This window comes from Oncorhynchus masou, chromosome 27 (genome assembly GCF_036934945.1).
Source record: "Oncorhynchus masou masou isolate Uvic2021 chromosome 27, UVic_Omas_1.1, whole genome shotgun sequence".
In the NCBI taxonomy this organism is placed as follows: Eukaryota; Metazoa; Chordata; class Actinopteri; order Salmoniformes; family Salmonidae; genus Oncorhynchus; species Oncorhynchus masou.
The window spans coordinates 27,015,011-27,035,761 of record NC_088238.1 but is presented as its reverse complement, the minus strand read 5'-3'; the positions used below and the strand labels follow the sequence as shown (position 1 = coordinate 27,035,761).

Here is a 20,751-nt window from a genome sequence, read left to right as displayed (position 1 = left end):
GGGCTGGGGGGGAGGACAAATTATGACCCCCTTCAGCATGTCTAGTCATTTACTTTATCCTTTCTCTCTCTCACTTGCCCATTCATATATTTCTGATGTATTAAGGTAAAGTGAATTAAAGATGGATACGTTTTTCAGTCTTTTTTCCTAATCTATACAATTTACGTGCCCCCAGACAATTGTTTTTTTGTTTGTTTATAACTTATTTTTTTACGTATTTTGTACATAATGTTGCCGCGACCGCCTCTTATGACCGAAAATAACTTCTAGACATCAGGACTGCGATTACTCAGCACGGACTAGCAGAATCCTGTTTTTCTTTTCACGACTTTGACGATCCCGACGTGAAGGATACACAGCTTCCTCGGGAACAGGCCCCGATCCCCGTGATCTGCGTGAAGAGGAGGCGGAGAAAGAGGGACCAGAATTCATAGGCGGTCGAATAAACCCCCACTTCTCTCCATTCTGCTAGCAAACGTAAAATCCTTGGAGAATAAAATTGACGAGTTACGCGGAAGATTAAACTACCAACAGGACATTAAAACTGTAACATCTTACGCTTCATGGAGTCGTGGCTGAACGGCGACAATATCAACATGCAGCTGGCTGGTTATTCAATGTATCGGCAGGATCGAACAGCGGCGTCTGGTAAGACAAGGGGCGGCGGACTATGTATTTTTGTAAATAACAGCTGTTGCACGATATCTAAGGAAGTCTCGAGCTATTGCTCACCTGAGGTAGAATATCTCATGATAAGCTGTAGACCACACTACCTACCAAGAGAGTTTTCATCTGTATTCTTCGTAGCTGTTTACATACCACCACAGTCAGAGGCTGGCACTAAGACAGCATTGAATGAGCTGTATTCCGCCATAAGCAAACAAGAAAACGCTCACCCAGAGGCGGCACTCCTAGTTGCCGGGGACTTTAACGCAGGGAAACTTCAATCCGTGTAGCATGTTAAATGTGCAACTAGAGGAAAAAGAACTCTGGACCACCTATACTCCACACACAGAGGCGCATACAAAGCTCTCCCTCACCCTCCATTTGGCAAATCTGCCCCGAATTATATCATCCTGATTCCTGCTTAGAAGCAAAAATTAAAGCAGGAAACACCAGTAACTAGATCAATAAAAAAAAGTGGTCAGATGAAGCAGATTCTAAGCTACAGGACTGTTTTGCTAGCACCAACTGGAATATGTTCCGGGATTCCTCCAATGTCATTGAGGTGTACACCATATTAGTCATTGGCTTCATCAATAAGTGCATTGATGACGTCGTCCCCACAGTGACTGTACGTACATACCTCAACCAGAAGCCATGGATTACAGGCAGCATCTGCACTGAGCTAAAGGCTCGAGCTGCCGCTTTCAAGGAGCGGGACTCCAACCCAGAATCTTATCAGAAATCCCGCTATGCCCTCCGATGAACCATCAAAAAGGCAAAGCGTAAATACAGGACTAAGATCGAAGTGTACTACACCGGCTCTGATGCTCGTCAGATGTGGCAGGGTTTGCAAACCCTTACAGACTACAAAGGGAAGCACAGCTGAGAGCTGCCCAGTGACACGAGCCTACTAGACGAGCTAAACTACTTCTATGCTCGCTTCGAGGCAAGTAACACTGAAATATGCATGAGAGCACCAGCTGTTCCAGAAGACTGTGTGATCATGCTCTCCGCAGCCGATGTGAGTAAGACCTTTAAACAGGTCAACATTCACAAGGCCACAGGGCCAGACGAATTACCAGGACATGTACTGCGACCATGTGCTGACCAACTGGCAAGTGTCTTCACTGATATTTTCAACCTCTCCCTGTCCAAGTATGTAATACCAACATGTTTTAAGCAGACCACCATAGTGCCTGTGCCCAAGAACATGAAGGTAACCTGCCTAAATGACTACCGACCCGTAGCACTCACATCTGTAGCCATGAAGTGCTTTGAAAGGCTGGTCATGGCTTCCACATCAACACCATCATCCCAGAAACGCTAGATCCACTCCAATTTGCATACTGCCCCAACAGATCCACAGATGATGCAGTCTCTATTGCACTCCACACTGCCCTTTCCCACCTGGACAAAAAGAACACCTATGTGAGAATGCTATTCATTGACTACAGCTCAGCGTTCAACACCGTAGTGCCCACAAAGCTCATCAATAAGTTAAAGGACCCTGGGATTAAACACTTCCCTCTGCAACTGGATCCTGGACTTCCTGACGGGACGCCCCCAGGTGGTAAGGGTAGGTAACAACACATCTGCCACACTGATCCTCAACACAGGGGCCCCTCAGGGGTGCGTGCTCAGTCCCCTACTTTACTCCCTGTTCACTCATGACTGCATGGCCAGGCACGACTCCAACACCATCATTAAGTTTGCCAATGACACAACAGTGATAGGCCTAATCACCGACAACAACGAGACAGCCGATAGGGAGGAGGTCAGAGACCTGGCCGTGTGGAGCCAGGACAACAACCTCCCCCTCAATGTGAACAAGACAAAGGAGATGATTGTGAACTACAGGAAAAGTAGGACCAAGCACGCCCCCATTCACATCGACGGGGCTGCAGTGGAGCAGGTTGAGAGCTTCAAGTTCCTTGGTGTCCACATCACCAACAAACTAACATGGTCCAAGCACACCAAGACAGTCGTGAAGAGGGCACAACAAAACCTATTCCCCCACAGGAGACTGAAAAGATTTGGTATGGGTCCTCAGATCCTCCAAAGGTTCTACAGCTGCACCATCGAGATTATCCTGACTAGTTACATCACTGCCTGGTATGGCAACTGCTCAGCCTCAGACCGCAAGGCACTACAGAGGATAGTGCGAACGGCCCAGTACATCACTTGGGTCAAGCTTCCTGCCATCCAGGACTTCTATACCAGGCGGTGTCAGAGGAAGGCCCTAAAAAGACTCCAGCCACCCTAGTCATAGGCTGTTCTCTCTGCTACCGCACGGCAAGCAGTACCAGAGCACCAAGTCTAGGTCCAAAAGACTTCCAACTAGCTTCTACCCCCAAGTTACCCATACTATTTGCATTGCCCCCCCCCCCCTCTTTACACCAATGCTTGTCATCTATGCATAGTCTTCCTACATGTACATACTACCCACACATTGACTCTGTATTGGTACCTCCCTGTATATAGTCTCGCTATTGTCATTTTACTGCTGCTCTTTAATTACTTGTTACTTTTAGCTCGTATTCTTATCCATATTTTTTTGAAACTGCATTGTTGGTTAAGGGCTCGTAAATAAGCAGTACACTATAAGGTCTACACAAGCTGTATTCGGCGCATGTGACGAATAAAATGTATCTTGCTCGATATTTTTGTCTTTCTGTCTCTTTCGCCTTCTCTCCTAATCTGTTAATCTCTCTTTCTTCAGCATCCTTCTCTTTCTGTCTCTCCCTGACAAAGGCAGTAATGTCCAGACACATTTCCTCTCCACATCCCTGATCACTCCAGAACAAGCACCATCAATACTGTCTACACAGTACACACATCCACTCAGGACCACTCACACAAACAAACACACACCACACACGCGCACACACTCACTCACACAAAGAGGAACAGATAACACTGCTCTATAGCACAGCTGAGCCAGTGAAATGAAAAGGAATCTCCGTACACTCATGATCAATGCATAATTTTCTATTTATTAGGCTGATCTTTCGGTCGTCAGACCTTCATCAGAGCATACAGAAACACACAACGACGCACAAGGCCACACATAGGAAATGTGTGTCAATGCAATCAGACACGTTGTGCATCAGCAACAAAAGCACCAGGAGGCACATCAGTAATCAATTATCTCAAAAAGGCGTGACTTGATCCAGTATTTTTTTCCTCATTATTTTAACGAGGGTCATCCTTTACTAGGTTTCCTCTTAAACCCCTGGCTTTATGTGGTTCCTTTAATTTCTGACTGTTCTTTAAGCCGATAACCGCGTACTAGTTCCCATAGGCCCACCCCTTTCGCATTTTTATTTAGTTCTTGGTCTTCACACCTGTTTCTAGGCTTTTGAAGTGTTTATGCATCATGTTAAAATGTCGTTTTAAAAAAGGTACAATTATGTCAAAACGATACTGAATCCCAAAAATATCTATACTGACTCAGTCAAGTCACACTTTTCTGAGACAATTGAGATAATTGATTACTGATTGCTTTGTACGCAGGTGTTTCGCATCATGTCTGATTGCATTGATGCAAGTTGCCTATATGTGGCCTCTGGCATTGTGTGTTTTTGGATGCTCTGATTCCTTTTAATTTCAGTGTTTCTCGTTATCTCCTGCACCTCAGCAACAGTCAGGTGTGCCACGTATCCACTCAAGATTCTACAGCTGAGCCAGTGAAAAGAGAGGAAGGTTGAGAGGAAGAATGAGTGACAGAGAATCAGAAATGTGTCTTTTGCCCCTGGTCTACACCTGCACTGATTACTATTCTGTTGTGCTTCATCCCAGACCAAGGACAGGGTGCTAGCTTGCCTTTATCACTGCACCTGCTAGCTTATCTCACAGATCACTGCACCTGTAAACAGCCCATCTATCTACCTCATCCCCATACTGTATTTATTTATTTATCTTGCTTCTTTGCACCCCAGTATCTCTACTTGCACATTCATCTTCTGCTCATCTACCATTCCAGTGTTTAATTGTTATATTGTAATTACTTTGCCACCGTGGCCTATTTATTACCTTAACTCACTTATCTTACCTCATTTGCACTCACTGTATATATACTTTTTTTCTACTGTATTATTGACTGTATGTTTTGTTTATTGCATGTGTAACTCTGTGTTGTTGTATGTGTCGAATTGCTATGCTTTATCTTGTTCTCAACTTGTTCTCAACTAGCCTACCTGGTTAAATAAAGGTGAGGCGGAGCGGGTGACATTGGTTATGAGACAGGCAGAATACTGAGGACCAACACGCAGACCTATACACACAACCTCCTTCTTCCATGTCCCATTATCAAGCCTTCCGGCTCTGTTCCTTTCATCAATCCCCAAGTGACCATTATCCCAGATGTTGCCACAGAACACACACACACACACACACACACACCACCCCAGCCTTGATGAGAAAAGACCGTAGATCGTAGGCCAGGGGAGAGCAGTGCTGGAATATCAATAGGCCTGCATTAGTTCTGTGAAGACATGTAACATCTCTCTCTCCTTCACTTCCTCATCTCCTCTGGTTCTCAGCATCTTCCCTTTCTGTCTCTCTGGCCAGATCAGACGTCATCACTGTGGCAGTGGTGTTTTTAATTCATGTTTGACAGAGCTGTAATGAGTCATTTCATATGAGATGGAGAGAGGAGATGAAGCCAGTAAGATGATCAGAGAGACTGAAAGAGGGGGGAAAAGAGAAAAACAGTTGAAGGGAGAGAAGGACCGAAGACAATTTTAGAGTAAAAAAGGATGAAGCAGAGAGAGGATAGGCGAAAGAAGATAGGAGTAAAAAGGAATAAACGAGTAGGAATATTATAAGGACATAAATAAAAGCCTAAACCAGACTAGACTAATCACCAGTATTAATGTTTACCCGATTATAAACCCAATTCAATTTGTTTTCCTTCTGTACAAGGGAGGGGAGATCAATATGAGGAAAATATCTCCTATCAGGGCACCCCTGTCTCTATGATTTACCAGGAGATTATGAATAGACACACACACACAAACAAACACAGAAGGAGGACTTATAAAATCCATATGACTAACCTGACTACACACAGCCCCAGTGCAGAGGGGATATGATATACTGTAGGATGATGAAGATGGAGGAGGACGAAGGGCACTGGGACATAATGTTATCAATTTCACTTACTCTCTCTCTCCCCCTCTCCTCTACCTCTATCCTTCATATCCCAATCTTCTACAAACACACTAAGGTAACAGACACCTGACACTCACACACACAAAGGTGACATCCCACACACTCAAGTCCTACACACGCTGTCAATGTCTAGCAGCACCGCATAAACACAATGCAGTGTTATTTGGGAACAGTCTCATGGTCCAATTTGGAGAAAACACACACACACACCTTAAACTACAGTTACGTGCAGAATCCTCACATGTTAAACTCGCATCCCATCCATCTTTTTCTATTGACGTCGCTCCCTCAAGGACAAAACATCCCATTCAGAAGAGAAACTATGACAGGAATCGAGCCACGTTATGAATTCACATTCTCACTGAGACAAATGTGTCGGTTATGTCAGCCGAGATCTTTAACAATAATTGACACACGCACGCACCTGTTAGAACATATATATATTTATCTCAAGATAGGGTGGTCATATTGTTATGACATTTTCAAGGCTGATGTAGAACACAGAGATTATTCAATTTAAAGTCAAATTGACTCAATGAAAATGTAATTATTATGCAAATTAGATACTTAATATGCACATTAGGCAGTACAGAATGCATAATTACAGTCATTTAAGCCCAATAATTTAACATATGGTGGTCATATTATTTACAATCTTCATGCTTTATGCAAAACTGAGACTACGTAACAATTCCTGAAATTATAATACAACTTTTATACTATTTTATGCAAATTAGATACCTAACATGCTAATTAGTCTGTACAGAACGTTAAACCCATTCATTTAAAGTAAGTTGTTCATATTGTTAACATATATTGTCGAAGTAAGGCGCATGTTGTAACTATATGTGTGTTACCAGGGATTGTACCAAAGTACATATAATTGGGATTCCATAATAATGAACAAAAAGCAGGGTTTCTATTTACCAATTAGTAACTGTTGGGTTGTGTATATCACAGTTATATTGTATTCAGTAGACCAACTGATTAGGCCTCAAGTACCAAATAATACACCCAACCCTGTGCCCATGTGCCACCTGCATACACACAGCCTAACACAGACACACACTTCTCAACAAACCACTTCACACACAGCCTAACACAGACACACACGTCTCACTAAATCTGTACTGTAACAGAGAAGGTTACTAATCTAACAACATAGCTTACTTCTAAAGCATGAAACACACTGAGAATCTCACTGCCAATAGACTGCCGATATGTACTTATCAAAGTGGGAAGCCGTTCCTTCTCTTAGTAGAACAAAAGCGTTACCTGCTGCGTGAGGCCTTGGTAGCGACGAACCTACCCCTTCTACCTGTAGAATCACAATGCTCATGAGTGGCCAAAATCGTGACTTTGAGCCAATCAGAGAAAATAAAAAATAGTGCATTTTCTCCAAACATCCACGGATGAGCATATGGGATGGTAGCTAGCTCAGTGCACAAACACAGTGCACACAACACTAAATACTTTCTCCAAGCTAGCTAACCACTGTATCTAGTATTGACATTATAATTTAATCCTAATTAGCTAGATTAGCTAGTTTATCTGAAACAGCTGCCTGTGTTAACTGCAGAGTTAGTGCAGTGTCCATAGCTAACGTTAGATAGCATCCCAAATGACACTATTCCCTATATACTGTAGTTCACTACTTTAGATAGACCATATAGAGCTCTGGTCAAAAGTAGTGCACTATATAGGGAACAAGGTGACATTTGGGACGCAGATTGTCATTCGAAACAGGATATTTCATAGGGATTGCCAGCCAGGATACACATCCACAGACCTCAAGCCATTCCCAGACTTGGCTCAAAGCAGTAGAAGCAAATTCCCAGTCTACAGTCCTGTTCCAGTCAGACATCTAGTGACTTGATGAGGGTATAGTGATGAACTGTTAGTTTGACAGTTATTGCCTTTAAGTAGGTCGTAATACAGAGACAGTGTATGAGTTCAGTACTCAGCTACACTGATAATAATCCTGGTAGACAGCGGCCCACACACCAGAGAGAGAGAGAGAGAGAGAGAGAGAGAGTAAACACAGAGTTTAAAGAAGGTTATACTTTAACTAGACAATCAGCTCTCATGACTGTACTTGTTGTTGACCTCTGTTACAGACACACTCCTACGATTAGCTCTGTGTACAAGGAGAGGATGGGTTGCAGAGTTGAGGTAGTTCAGGAGGAGGACATGGGGATGGGGTGGGGTGACTGGTGACTGGCAGGAAGGAAGGGAAGGCATAATGGGGATGGGGGGGTGACTGGTGACTGGCAGGAAGGAAGGGAAGGCTCAAGAGGCCTCGTTTTTGCTGGAGAGAGAGAGACAGAGAGGGTAAACCCAGGTAATGGATCACGATCCTGAGCTTTTCATCGCCAGTCACATCCAAATAACAGATGACAGAGGAGACAGGAGACAGGCTCTAATAGGAGGATGCAGAGGCAGAACTATGGCTGCAGCTGTCTCCCTGTGTGTGTGAGAGAGAGAGAGAGAGAGAGAGAGAGAGAGCAGGGAGAGAGACTGCAGTAGAGTGGTGTGTTAGTGGGCCATGGAGGCGTGATGGTGGGAGGATGAGGTTGGCACGCGCTGGGCTCTGTGGGTGCTATACATGGCATATGTGAAGAGAGGGAGAGGAGGGGTGCAGCTGCTGGGGGTGGACAAGTAGAGACGGGGATTGGTGAAACCAGTGGGTATTGAGGGAAGGAAGAGCTATGGGAGTCAATGGTTCTTCAAAGGCGTGTGCGTGTGTGTGTGTGTGTGTGTGTGTGTGTGTGTGTGTGTGTGTGTGTGTGTGTGTGTGTGTGTGTGTGTGTGTGTGTGTGTGTGTGTGTGTGTGTGTGTGTGTGTGTGTGTGTGTGTGTGTGTGACACAACATGGATGGGGTGTTTTAGAATGTCACTGCCAGATCAAAGGAGATTGAGATGAAGTGGGTGGAGACCTTCTCCGTCCCTCTCCCACAGTGTGTCCATCATTATCCTCTACCTCTCTATCAAACTCCTTAGAGTCAAATCAGGTGAGAGGGGGAGAGAGAAGGAGAGAGATGCTGTGTGTTTGTCACTACCTTGTAGTGAGAGTGGAGAAACACTGTAGTCATTACAGTAGCAGAATAAACTGGGCCATCAACAGACAAACACAGAATGAACCACACACATACACAGAGAGAATGAACCACACACACAGAGAATGAACCACACAGCATAGACCTACACCCTCCGAGCCATTACAAAGCAGCTCTGAAGATCACAACGGATTTTGGGCTTGATCAGAGACAGCATTTTACAGGGAGAACTCCCGGGACTCTCTATTTCATCTGGGTATAGCTAGCTATACCTAGCTCAAGTCCTTCAGACTAGCTAACAAACCCCATTAACTAGAGCAGCTATGGCTAACTCATAGCTACAACAGCTCACTAGCCCCATCCGCTCTGCCAGAGCAGCTTTGGCTAACTAAATTTATCTTGAACAGAAACTCAACTCAGATATCTCTGTGACTAAATTTGGACTACTAATGTTTTCTCATTGAACATTTATTTAACTAGGCAAGTCAGTTAAGAACAAATTCTCATTTACAATGACAGCCTACCCAAACCTGGGCCAATTATGTGCCACCCTATGGGACTCCCAATCACGGCCGGATGTGATGCAGCCTGGATTTGAACCAGGGACCACAGTGATGCCTCTTGCACTAAGATGCAGTGCCTTAGACCGCTGCACCACTCGGGAGCCCAAAGGACTGGATAAGAGTTTTTAGGTGAGATTGAGAGCATTTCAGTGATAAGCACAATGAATATTAGATGCACAGAGCAGTTCTGTTCAGCAGTCTAAAGGACACACCACCCCCAGGCACACACAGCCTGCCTCCGATTATAGCCAATTCTCTTGCTTTCCCGTGGATAACCAGTCACCACCAGCCTTCTAGTTAGCTACCCTTTGCCTGATTAAGAAAGAAATATCTTTACTAAATTAAAAACAACAGCAGCATTGAGTTTAATAGTGACACAACAGTCAAGCTATGTTTTTCTAACCCTCTACTATAGAAAAGTAGGCCATCTTTGAATGTGTGGTCTCGTTCAACCATCTCACTTTCCCCACTGCATTTCATAGCCAGGTTCTGTAGCCACTATAACCAAGTCTCCCTCATTTCCTCAGAGAAAACGGCTTGATTCTAGCCTTTACCAAAAAGATATGAGCCATATACCATCTACTCTCTCCTACACCTGTTAAAACTACAACACTGTCTCTCCTACACCTGTTAAAACTACAACACTGTCTCACCTACACCTGTGTAAACTACAACACTGTCTCACCCACACCCGTTAAAACTACAGCACTGTCTCCCCTACACCTGTGTAAACTACAACACTGTCTCCCCTACACCTGTGTAAACTACAACACTGTCTCCCCTACACCTGTGTAAACTACAACACTGTCTCACCTACACTTGTTAAAACTACAACACTGTCTCACCTACACCTGTGTAAACTACAACACTGTCTCTCCTACACCTGTGTAAACTACAACACTGTCTCTCCTACACCTGTGTAAACTACAACACTGTCTCACCTACACCTGTTAAAACTACAACACTGTCTCACCTACACCTGTGTAAACTACAACACTGTCTCACCTACACCTGTTAAAACTACAACACTGTCTCACCTACACCTGTTAAAACTACAACACTGTCTCACCTACACCTGTTAAAACTACAACACTGTCTCTCCTACACCTGTGTAAACTACAACACTGTCTCACCTACACCTGTTAAAACTACAACACTGTCTCACCTACACCTGTTAAAACTACAACACTGTCTCACCTACACCTGTGTAAACTACAACACTGTCTCTCCTACACCTGTGTAAACTACAACACTGTCTCACCTACACCTGTTAAAACTACAACACTGTCTCACCTACACCTGTTAAAACTACAACACTGTCTCTCCTACACCTGTTAAAACTACAACACTGTCTCACCTACACCTGTGTAAACTAACACACTGTCTCACCTACACCTGTTAAAACTACAACACTGTCTCACCTACACCTGTTAAAACTACAACACTGTCTCTCCTACACCTGTTAAAACTACAACACTGTCTCACCTACACCTGTTAAAACTACAACACTGTCTCTCCTACACCTGTGTAAACTACAACACTGTCTCACCTACACCTGTTAAAACTACAACACTGTCTCACCTAGACCTGTTAAAACTACAACACTGTCTCACCTACACCTGTTAAAACTACAACACTGTCTCACCTACACCTGTGTAAACTACAACACTGTCTCATCTAGACCTGTTAAAACTACAACACTGTCTCACCTACACCTGTGTAAACTACAACACTGTCTCAACAACACCTGTTAAAACTACAACACTGTCTCACCTACACCTGTGTAAACTACAAATCTGTCTCACCTACACCTGTTAAAACTACAACACTGTCTCACCTACACCTGTTAAAACTACAACACTGTCTCACCTACACCTGTTAAAACTACAACACTGTCTCTCCTACACCTGTGTAAACTACAACACTGTCTCACCTACACCTGTTAAAACTACAACACTGTCTCACCTACACCTGTTAAAACTACAACACTGTCTCACCTACACCTGTGTAAACTACAACACTGTCTCTCCTACACCTGTGTAAACTACAACACTGTCTCACCTACACCTGTTAAAACTACAACACTGTCTCACCTACACCTGTTAAAACTACAACACTGTCTCTCCTACACCTGTTAAAACTACAACACTGTCTCACCTACACCTGCGTAAACTAACACACTGTCTCACCTACACCTGTTAAAACTACAACACTGTCTCACCTACACCTGTTAAAACTACAACACTGTCTCTCCTACACCTGTTAAAACTACAACACTGTCTCTCCTACACCTCTATAAACTACAACACTGTCTCACCTACACCTGTTAAAACTACAACACTGTCTCTCCTACACCTGTGTAAACTACAACACTGTCTCACCTACACCTGTTAAAACTACAACACTGTCTCACCTAGACCTGTTAAAACTACAACACTGTCTCACCTACACCTGTGTAAACTACAACACTGTCTCACCTACACCTGTTAAAACTACAACACTGTCTCACCTACACCTGTTAAAACTACAACACTGTCTCACCTACACCTGTGTAAACTACAACACTGTCTCACCCACACCCGTTAAAACTACAACACTGTCTCCCCTACACCTGTGTAAACTACAACACTGTCTCACCTACACCTGTTAAAACTACAACACTGTCTCACCTACACCTGTGTAAACTACAACACTGTCTCACCTAGACCTGTTAAAACTACAACACTGTCTCACCTACACCTGTTAAAACTACAACACTGTCTCTCCTACACCTGTGTAAACTACAACACTGTCTCTCCTACACCTGTGTAAACTACAACACTGTCTCACCTACACCTGTTAAAACTACAACACTGTCTCACCTACACCTGTGTAAACTACAACACTGTCTCACCTACACCTGTTAAAACTACAACACTGTCTCACCTACACCTGTTAAAACTACAAAACTGTCTCACCTACACCTGTTAAAACTACAACACTGTCTCTCCTACACCTGTTAAAACTACAACACTGTCTCTCCTACACCTGTTAAAACTACAACACTGTCTCACCTACACCTGTGAAAACTAACACACTGTCTCACCTACACCTGTTAAAACTACAACACTGTCTCACCTACACCTGTTAAAACTACAACACTGTCTCTCCTACACCTGTTAAAACTACAACACTGTCTCACCTACACCTGTTAAAACTACAACACTGTCTCACCTACACCTGTTAAAACTACAACACTGTCTCTCCTACACCTGTATAAACTACAACACTGTCTCTCCTACACCTGTTAAAACTACAACACTGTCTCACCTACACCTGTTAAAACTACAACACTGTCTCACCTACACCTGTTAAAACTACAACACTGTCTCTCCTACACCTGTGTAAACTACAACACTGTCTCACCTACACCTGTTAAAACTACAACACTGTCTCACCTAGACCTGTTAAAACTACAACACTGTCTCACCTACACCTGTTAAAACTACAACACTGTCTCACCTACACCTGTTAAAACTACAACACTGTCTCACCTACACCTGTTAAAACTACAACACTGTCTCACCTACACCTGTGTAAACTACAACACTGTCTCATCTAGACCTGTTAAAACTACAACACTGTCTCACCTACACCTGTGTAAACTACAACACTGTCTCACCTACACCTGTTAAAACTACAACACTGTCTCACCTACACCTGTGTAAACTACAACTCTGTCTCACCTACACCTGTTAAAACTACAACACTGTCTCACCTACACCTGTTAAAACTACAACACTGTCTCTCCTACACCTGTGTAAACTACAACACTGTCTCACCTACACCTGTTAAAACTACAACACTGTCTCACCTACACCTGTTAAAACTACAACACTGTCTCTCCTACACCTGTTAAAACTACAACACTGTCTCACCTACACCTGTGTAAACTAACACACTGTCTCACCTACACCTGTTAAAACTACAACACTGTCTCACCTACACCTGTTAAAACTACAACACTGTCTCACCTACACCTGTGTAAACTACAACACTGTCTCTCCTACACCTGTGTAAACTACAACACTGTCTCACCTAGACCTGTTAAAACTACAACACTGTCTCACCTACACCTGTTAAAACTACAACACTGTCTCACCTACACCTGTGTAAACTACAACACTGTCTCAGCTACACCTGTTAAAACTACAACACTGTCTCACCTACACCTGTTAAAACTACAACACTGTCTCACCTACACCCGTTAAAACTACAACACTGGCTCACCTACACCTGTTAAAACTACAACACCGCCTCGCCTACACTTGTTAAAACTACAACATTATACCTGCTTTAACCACCCATTGCACACCTCACACTCTCCCCTCAAATACAGTATGTCTTGGATAATTAACATAAGGAACCATACGTGTGATCAGACCATGGCTTATATTAAGGTTACTACAAGCTTCCCTCCGTTGATCTACGTGCATGTGTGTGTGCACTTTTATCTCCCTCACCAACTTCAAACATGTGCTATCTGAGCAGCTAACCGATCGCTGCAGCTGTACATAGTCTATTGGTAAATAACCCACCCATTTTCACCTACCTCATCCCCACACTGTTTTTATTTATTTACTTTTCTGCTCTTTTGCACACCAGTATCTCTACCTGTACATGACCATCTGATCATTTATCACTCCAGTGCTAATCTGCAAGGTTGTAATTATTCGCCTACCTCCTCATGCCTTTTGCACACAATGTATATAGACTCGCCTTTTTTTGTACTGTGTTATTGACTTGTTAATTGTTTACTCCATGTGTAACTCTGTGTTGTCTGCTCACACTTCTAAGCTTTATCTTGGCCAGGTCGCAGTTGCAAATGAGAACTTGTTCTCAACTAGCCTACCTGGTTAAATAAAGGTGAAATAAAAAATAAAATAAATCGTTGGAGTGGGATTTCTGGAGTAGATGATACCTTTTGGTAACATGATATCGTCCACGGTCCCTCTCCCATTTGCAAGGGGGCGAAAGCAACGTTTTTCATTTTTGTCTTTTCATTTAGTTAAAGCAAGGAAGAGTCACTTTTCCTTGTTAGTAGTAGTTATGTGGCAGCCTGGCTAGCTGGTTTAAGCCTTGCTAAAAACATAGCGAGCTAGCTAGCCTTTTCAGCTTCCCACATCTCCATGTGAAATAATCTTTATAACAATAAAAATTGTATCATTTATAATTTTATAAATATTTGTATACTTGCTGGTGTAACCTAAAACATTATTCCAGTTTAATAGGCTGCTTCTGTATTAATTTCCATCAGCTAAAAATAAAACGTTATCATGTTTTGGTCATGGAGAAAAAAGCACATGGCTAGCCACTTGTCTACAGCAGGTTCTACCATTTCACAATAGCCTATATCACTAGTTCTAAACAAAATACCTTGTTCGGGGGATTCTTGTTGTTTGGTTTACTGTCTGAACAGTTACTGAGATTATATTTGGTTATCAATGCAAAATAGGCTACTTTGATGAATAGCCTATGTAGCATATAGATCAGATCAAGAAACCAAGCGGCAAAATCTTTCAGGTAGTAAAAAGTTATGTTGAATGTCGAAGTGTATTACAAGGCCCCTTTTGTAACAAAAAACATTGCAACACTTCAAATCTTGCGTCTGCATGGAGCTTGTAGTAATCGGCTCAATGGCCAAACTGTGGACCAACGGTCAGTCATACACTGTACATAGGCTAGTTATCATAAAGGATTCACAACAGAGGTCATAGGTTACAAAACAAATACATAGGCTGAATGTCCAACATCATTAATGCCAGGAAAACCCCTGGGGATCTGATCGCTGAAAGAATGTATACAAAATTCCTATTGTTCTGATGATTGACTATTCACCCAGCATCAGCATTTATATTTGGATGTGTAGATCCAATATTTGATTCATATTAAGAGTTTATGAATGTAATATTCACAGAGCTCTGGGATCCAGCTAGCTTACAGTCTCTGCTGGATGACGTCCCTGAGTAGTGTCACTATATAAGGCTGGCAGGCTGTCGCTCCCTCCCTCTGAGATGAAGCCTGCCTGGATCTCTCTGTTAATCCATCTGTTCTGGTAAACACAGGCCTCGCTGACTGGCTAACACAAACACCCAGACACACAAACAGACACACACACACACATACACTGGTAGACCATTTATGGCTCACACACTCACGAACACAACATTTTGTGTAGACATCCATGGAGTCATTGGTATGCAATGCACACACGCAGGCATATAAACAACACACACATGATTGTGTGATAAGCACACACACAAACAAACATACACACAAATAAACACACACACTAACCTGCAGGGTCCATGACCTCCTCAATGACCGGTGGCAGGCGTAGTCCGTCCATGGTTGCCCTGGCAACTCAGTGTGGGGGATTAGGGGGAGGTGTCGTGTGGGTCCAGATGCTCTCTTGTACTGCAGAGGTCGAGTGATGAGTGAGTATAGGGGGACCAGAGCAGAGAGAGACAGGGGGAAGATGACGCAGATGAAGCCCAGGAAGGCTCCTCAAGCTCCGGGTAGACTCAGCTGCAGCAGCCCCTCCATCCTGGAGGTGAGAGAGACGCACAGACGCTGGAGAGCAAGGAGACAAACTGAGCGAGGGACGCAGTCTGAGATGCATGCAACAAGGAGACAAACTGAGTGAGGGACGCAGTCTGAGATGCATGCAACAAAGAGACAAACTGAGTGAGGGACGCAGTCTGAGATGCATGCAACAAAGAGACAAACTGAGTGAGGGACCGCAGTCTGAGATGCATGCAACAAGGAGACAAACTGAGTGAGGGACCGCAGTCTGAGATGCATGCAACAAAGAGACAAACTGAGTGAGGGACCGCAGTCTGAGATGCATGCAACAAGGAGACAAACTGAGTGAGGGACGCAGTCTGAGATGCATGCAACAAAGAGACAAACTGAGTGAGGGACCGCAGTCTGAGATGCATGCAACAAAGAGACAAACTGAGTGAGGGACCGCAGTCTGAGATGCATGCAACAAAGAGACAAACTGAGTGAGGGACCGCAGTCTGAGATGCATGCAACAAGGAGACAAACTGAGTGAGGGACGCAGTCTGAGATGCATGCAAAAAAGAGACAAACTGAGTGAGGGACCGCAGTCTGAGATGCATGCAACAAGGAGACAAACTGAGTGAGGGACGCAGTCTGAGATGCATGCAACAAAGAGACAAACTGAGTGAGGGACCGCAGTCTGAGATGCATGCAACAAAGAGACAAACTGAGTGCATGGGACAAACTGAGTGAGGGACGCAGTCTGAGATGCATGCAACAAGGAGACAAACTGAGTGAGGGACCGCAGTCTGAGATGCATGCAACAAAGAGACAAACTGAGTGAGGGACCGCAGTCTGAGATGCATGCAACAAAGAGACAAACTGAGTGAGGGACCGCAGTCTGAGATGCATGCAACAAAGAGACAAACTGAGTGAGGGACGCAGTCTGAGATGCATGCAACAAAGAGACAAACTGAGTGAGGGACGCAGTCTGAGATGCATGCAACAAGGAGACAAACTGAGTGAGGGACGCAGTCTGAGATGCATGCAACAAGGAGACAAACTGAGTGAGGGACGCAGTCTGAGATGCATGCAACAAAGAGACAAACTGAGTGACTGAGTGGGACGCAGTCTGAGATGCATGCAACAAAGAGACAAACTGAGTGAGGGACCGCAGTCTGAGATGCATGCAACAAGGAGACAAACTGAGTGAGGGACGCAGTCTGAGATGCATGCAACTAAGAGACAAACTGAGTGAGGGACGCAGTCTGAGATGCATGCAACAAAGAGACAAACTGAGTGAGGGACGCAGTCTGAGATGCATGCAACAAAGAGACAAACTGAGTGAGGGACCGCAGTCTGAGATGCATGCAACAAAGAGACAAACTGAGTGAGGGACCGCAGTCTGAGATGCATGCAACAAAGAGACAAACTGAGTGAGGGACGCAGTCTGAGATGCATGCAACTAAGAGACAAACTGAGTGAGGGACCGCAGTCTGAGATGCATGCAACAAGGAGACAAACTGAGTGAGTGGGACGCAGTCTGAGATGCATGAGACAAACTGAGTGAAGAGACAAACTGAGTGAGTGGGACGCAGTCTGAGATGCATGCAACAAAGAGACAAACTGAGATGAGGGACCGCAGTCTGAGATGCATGCAACAAAGAGACAAACTGAGTGAGGGACCGCAGTCTGAGATGCATGCAACAAAGAGACAAACTGAGTGAGGGACCGCAGTCTGAGATGCATGCAACAAAGAGACAAACTGAGTGAGGGACGCAGTCTGAGATGCATGCAACTAAGAGACAAACTGAGTGAGGGACCGCAGTCTGAGATGCATGCAACAAAGAGACAAACTGAGTGAGGGACGCAGTCTGAGATGCATGCAACAAAGAGACAAACTGAGTGAGGGACCGCAGTCTGAGATGCATGCAACAAGGAGACAAACTGAGTGAGGGACGCAGTCTGAGATGCATGCAACAAAGAGACAAACTGAGTGAGGGACGCAGTCTGAGATGCATGCAACAAAGAGACAAACTGAGTGAGGGAACGCAGTCTGAGATGCATGCAACAAAGAGACAAACTGAGTGAGGGACGCAGTCTGAGATGCATGCAACAAGGAGACAAACTGAGTGAGGGACGCAGTCTGAGATGCATGCAACAAGGAGACAAACTGAGTGAGGGACGCAGTCTGAGATGCATGCAACAAGGAGACAAACTGAGTGAGGGACGCAGTCTGAGATGCATGCAACAAGGAGACAAACTGAGTGAGGGACGCAGTCTGAGATGCATGCAACAAGGAGACAAACTGAGTGAGGGACGCAGTCTGAGATGCATGCAACAAGGAGACAAACTGAGTGAGGGACGCAGTCTGAGATGCATGCAACAAAGAGACAAACTGAGTGAGGGACGCAGTCTGAGATGCATGCAACAAAGAGACAAACTGAGTGAGGGACGCAGTCTGAGATGCATGATGCAACAAGGAGACAAACTGAGTGAGGGACGCAGTCTGAGATGCATGCAACAAAGAGACAAACTGAGTGAGGGACGCAGTCTGAGATGCATGCAACAAGGAGACAAACTGAGTGAGGGACGCAGTCTGAGATGCATGCAACAAGGAGACAAACTGAGTGAGGGACCGCAGTCTGAGATGCATGCAACAAGGAGACAAACTGAGTGAGTCTGGATGCATGCAACAAGGAGACAAACTGAGTGAGGGAGTCTGAGATGCATGCAACAAGGAGACAAACTGAGTGAGGGACGCAGTCTGAGATGCATGCAACAAGGAGACAAACTGAGTGAGGGACGCAGTCTGAGATGCATGCAACAAAGAGACAAACTGAGTGAGGGACGCAGTCTGAGATGCATGCAACAAGGAGACAAACTGAGTGAGGGACCGCAGTCTGAGATGCATGCAACAAGGAGACAAACTGAGTGAGTGACCGCAGTCTGAGATGCATGCAACAAAGAGACAAACTGAGTGAGGGACGCAGTCTGAGATGCATGCAACAAGGAGACAAACTGAGTGAGGGACGCAGTCTGAGATGCATGCAACAAAGAGACAAACTGAGTGAGGGACGCAGTCTGAGATGCATGCAACAAGGAGACAAACACTACAGCCCTCTCTCAAACTCACTCAGATACTACACAATTCACTCTCTCGACCTGCTTTTGTTTTGATACTGCTCTTTCGTCTTTTTACTTGAGCTGTTATTCTATAACCCTTTCCTGTCCTCTCTCTCTCTCTCTCTCTCTCTCTCTCTCTCTCTCTCTCTCTCTCTCTCTCTCTCTCTCTCTCTCTCTCTCTCTCTCTCTCTCTCTCTCTCTCTCTCTCTCTCTCTCTCTCTCTCTCTCTCTCTCTCTCTCTCTCTCTCTCTCTCTCTCTCTCTCTCTCTCTCTCTCTCTCTCTCTCTCTCTCTCTCTCTCTCTCTCTCTCTCTCTCTCTCTCTCTCTCTCTCTCTCTCTCTCTCTCTCTCTCTCTCTCTCTCTCTCTCTCTCTCTCCGGTTGGTCCCTCTACTGGCTTCTCCCCCGTCTCCATCTGGGTATGAAGCACGTTTGATGCTAATGCTTTGTATCCCTTCTCTCGTTTTACCTCTCCCTTTCTCTTTCCCTCTACCTGCTCTTTCTGCTGATTTAACCACACAGGTCAAATCAAAGGCATTCCTTTCTCCATCTAGCACACGTATCTGTAAGTGCAAATATCAGGTAAATATAGACACAGACACTGTATTTACCTTTAATGAGAGTCAGACCTTGGAGCTCTGGATGCTGACAACCTATTCTCCTGCAGCTTGCGATTCATTTCCCGTCTGTCGTTCACTCCTCCCTCCCTCCATCCCCTCTCTCTCACACACACACACACACACACACACACACACACTCTCTCTCTCTCTCTCCCTCCGATTCTCTTTTCTCGTTGTGTTAACTACGCAGGCCTCATTAGTAAAGGTTCTCATACTAAATACCGCTGTCTGATTAATTCCGTCTCCTTCTATCCTCCCTCTATATCTTTCCTTACAGATTAAAACGGCTTAACCCTTCCCTTACCTGCTGTTGCCCGTCAGCTGTGATCAACAAACACAGCTAGTTTCATCCAGCCATCGAACCTGAAGATAGAGCCCAGATTGTATGTCATGAATACACAATGAACTTATGACGTGAGTGATTTAACCCTTCGCTGCACTGAGGACAGGTACTGGGGGAGAGACTGATGAGGGACATGAAACACTGCGGGGAAATATATACAGGTTTATGGTATCTGTCATTCTGCGAGCAGCATTTTGTAATATAACCTTATATACTATAACCAATAACCTTTAATATTCATGACTATCAGAGTGGCATCAAATGGAACTAAAATAGGCTACTTGTCAATGCTGATTATTCTCAAACTATTCATTACGAATTTTTGATCAGTCATGGAAATGAAATCGCTGAAAACAAATTGGCTCCCTTTTAAAAAAGAAGATGGAGAACAAGCTATGAAGGAAAAGTACTGAAGTTTTGGTGAAGGTAAAGCCAACTAGCGCAAAAATAATATTGCGATATTGTCAAAACAATACGATAACAAGAAAATGACCTTTAAATAATGATGGTATCTGTCGTTCTGCAAGCCATTGAATGGTTTTCTCCTTTGTGTTGCACGAACCGTTAACATTCATGACTCTCAGAATGGCATCAAATGTAACCAAAGTAGCCTATTTGTCAGTGCTGATTATTGTCAACAGATGTAACTATTTATTATGTGCTCT

At 44.3% G+C, this 20,751-nt stretch overlaps 1 protein-coding gene across 5 annotated transcripts in view; it reads right to left on the bottom strand.

Moving 5' to 3' along the window:
- Positions 1–20,116, bottom strand: part of LOC135515931 (coiled-coil domain-containing protein 136-like) — a 58,505-nt gene extending 38,389 nt beyond the window's left edge. For 3 of the 5 annotated variants that reach the window (XR_010451876.1, XM_064939808.1, XM_064939805.1), the window contains exons 1-2: positions 19,735–20,036; positions 15,793–16,042 (exon numbers count right to left, since the gene is read on the bottom strand). Coding sequence is in view for 4 of the 5 variants with exons in the window: in XM_064939808.1 (XP_064795880.1) it covers positions 15,793–15,844 (52 nt within the window). In the remaining variant the exon portion in view is untranslated. The other 2 variants (XM_064939807.1, XM_064939806.1) reach the window with 2 other exon arrangements.
- Positions 20,117–20,751: the final 635 nt, after the last annotated feature.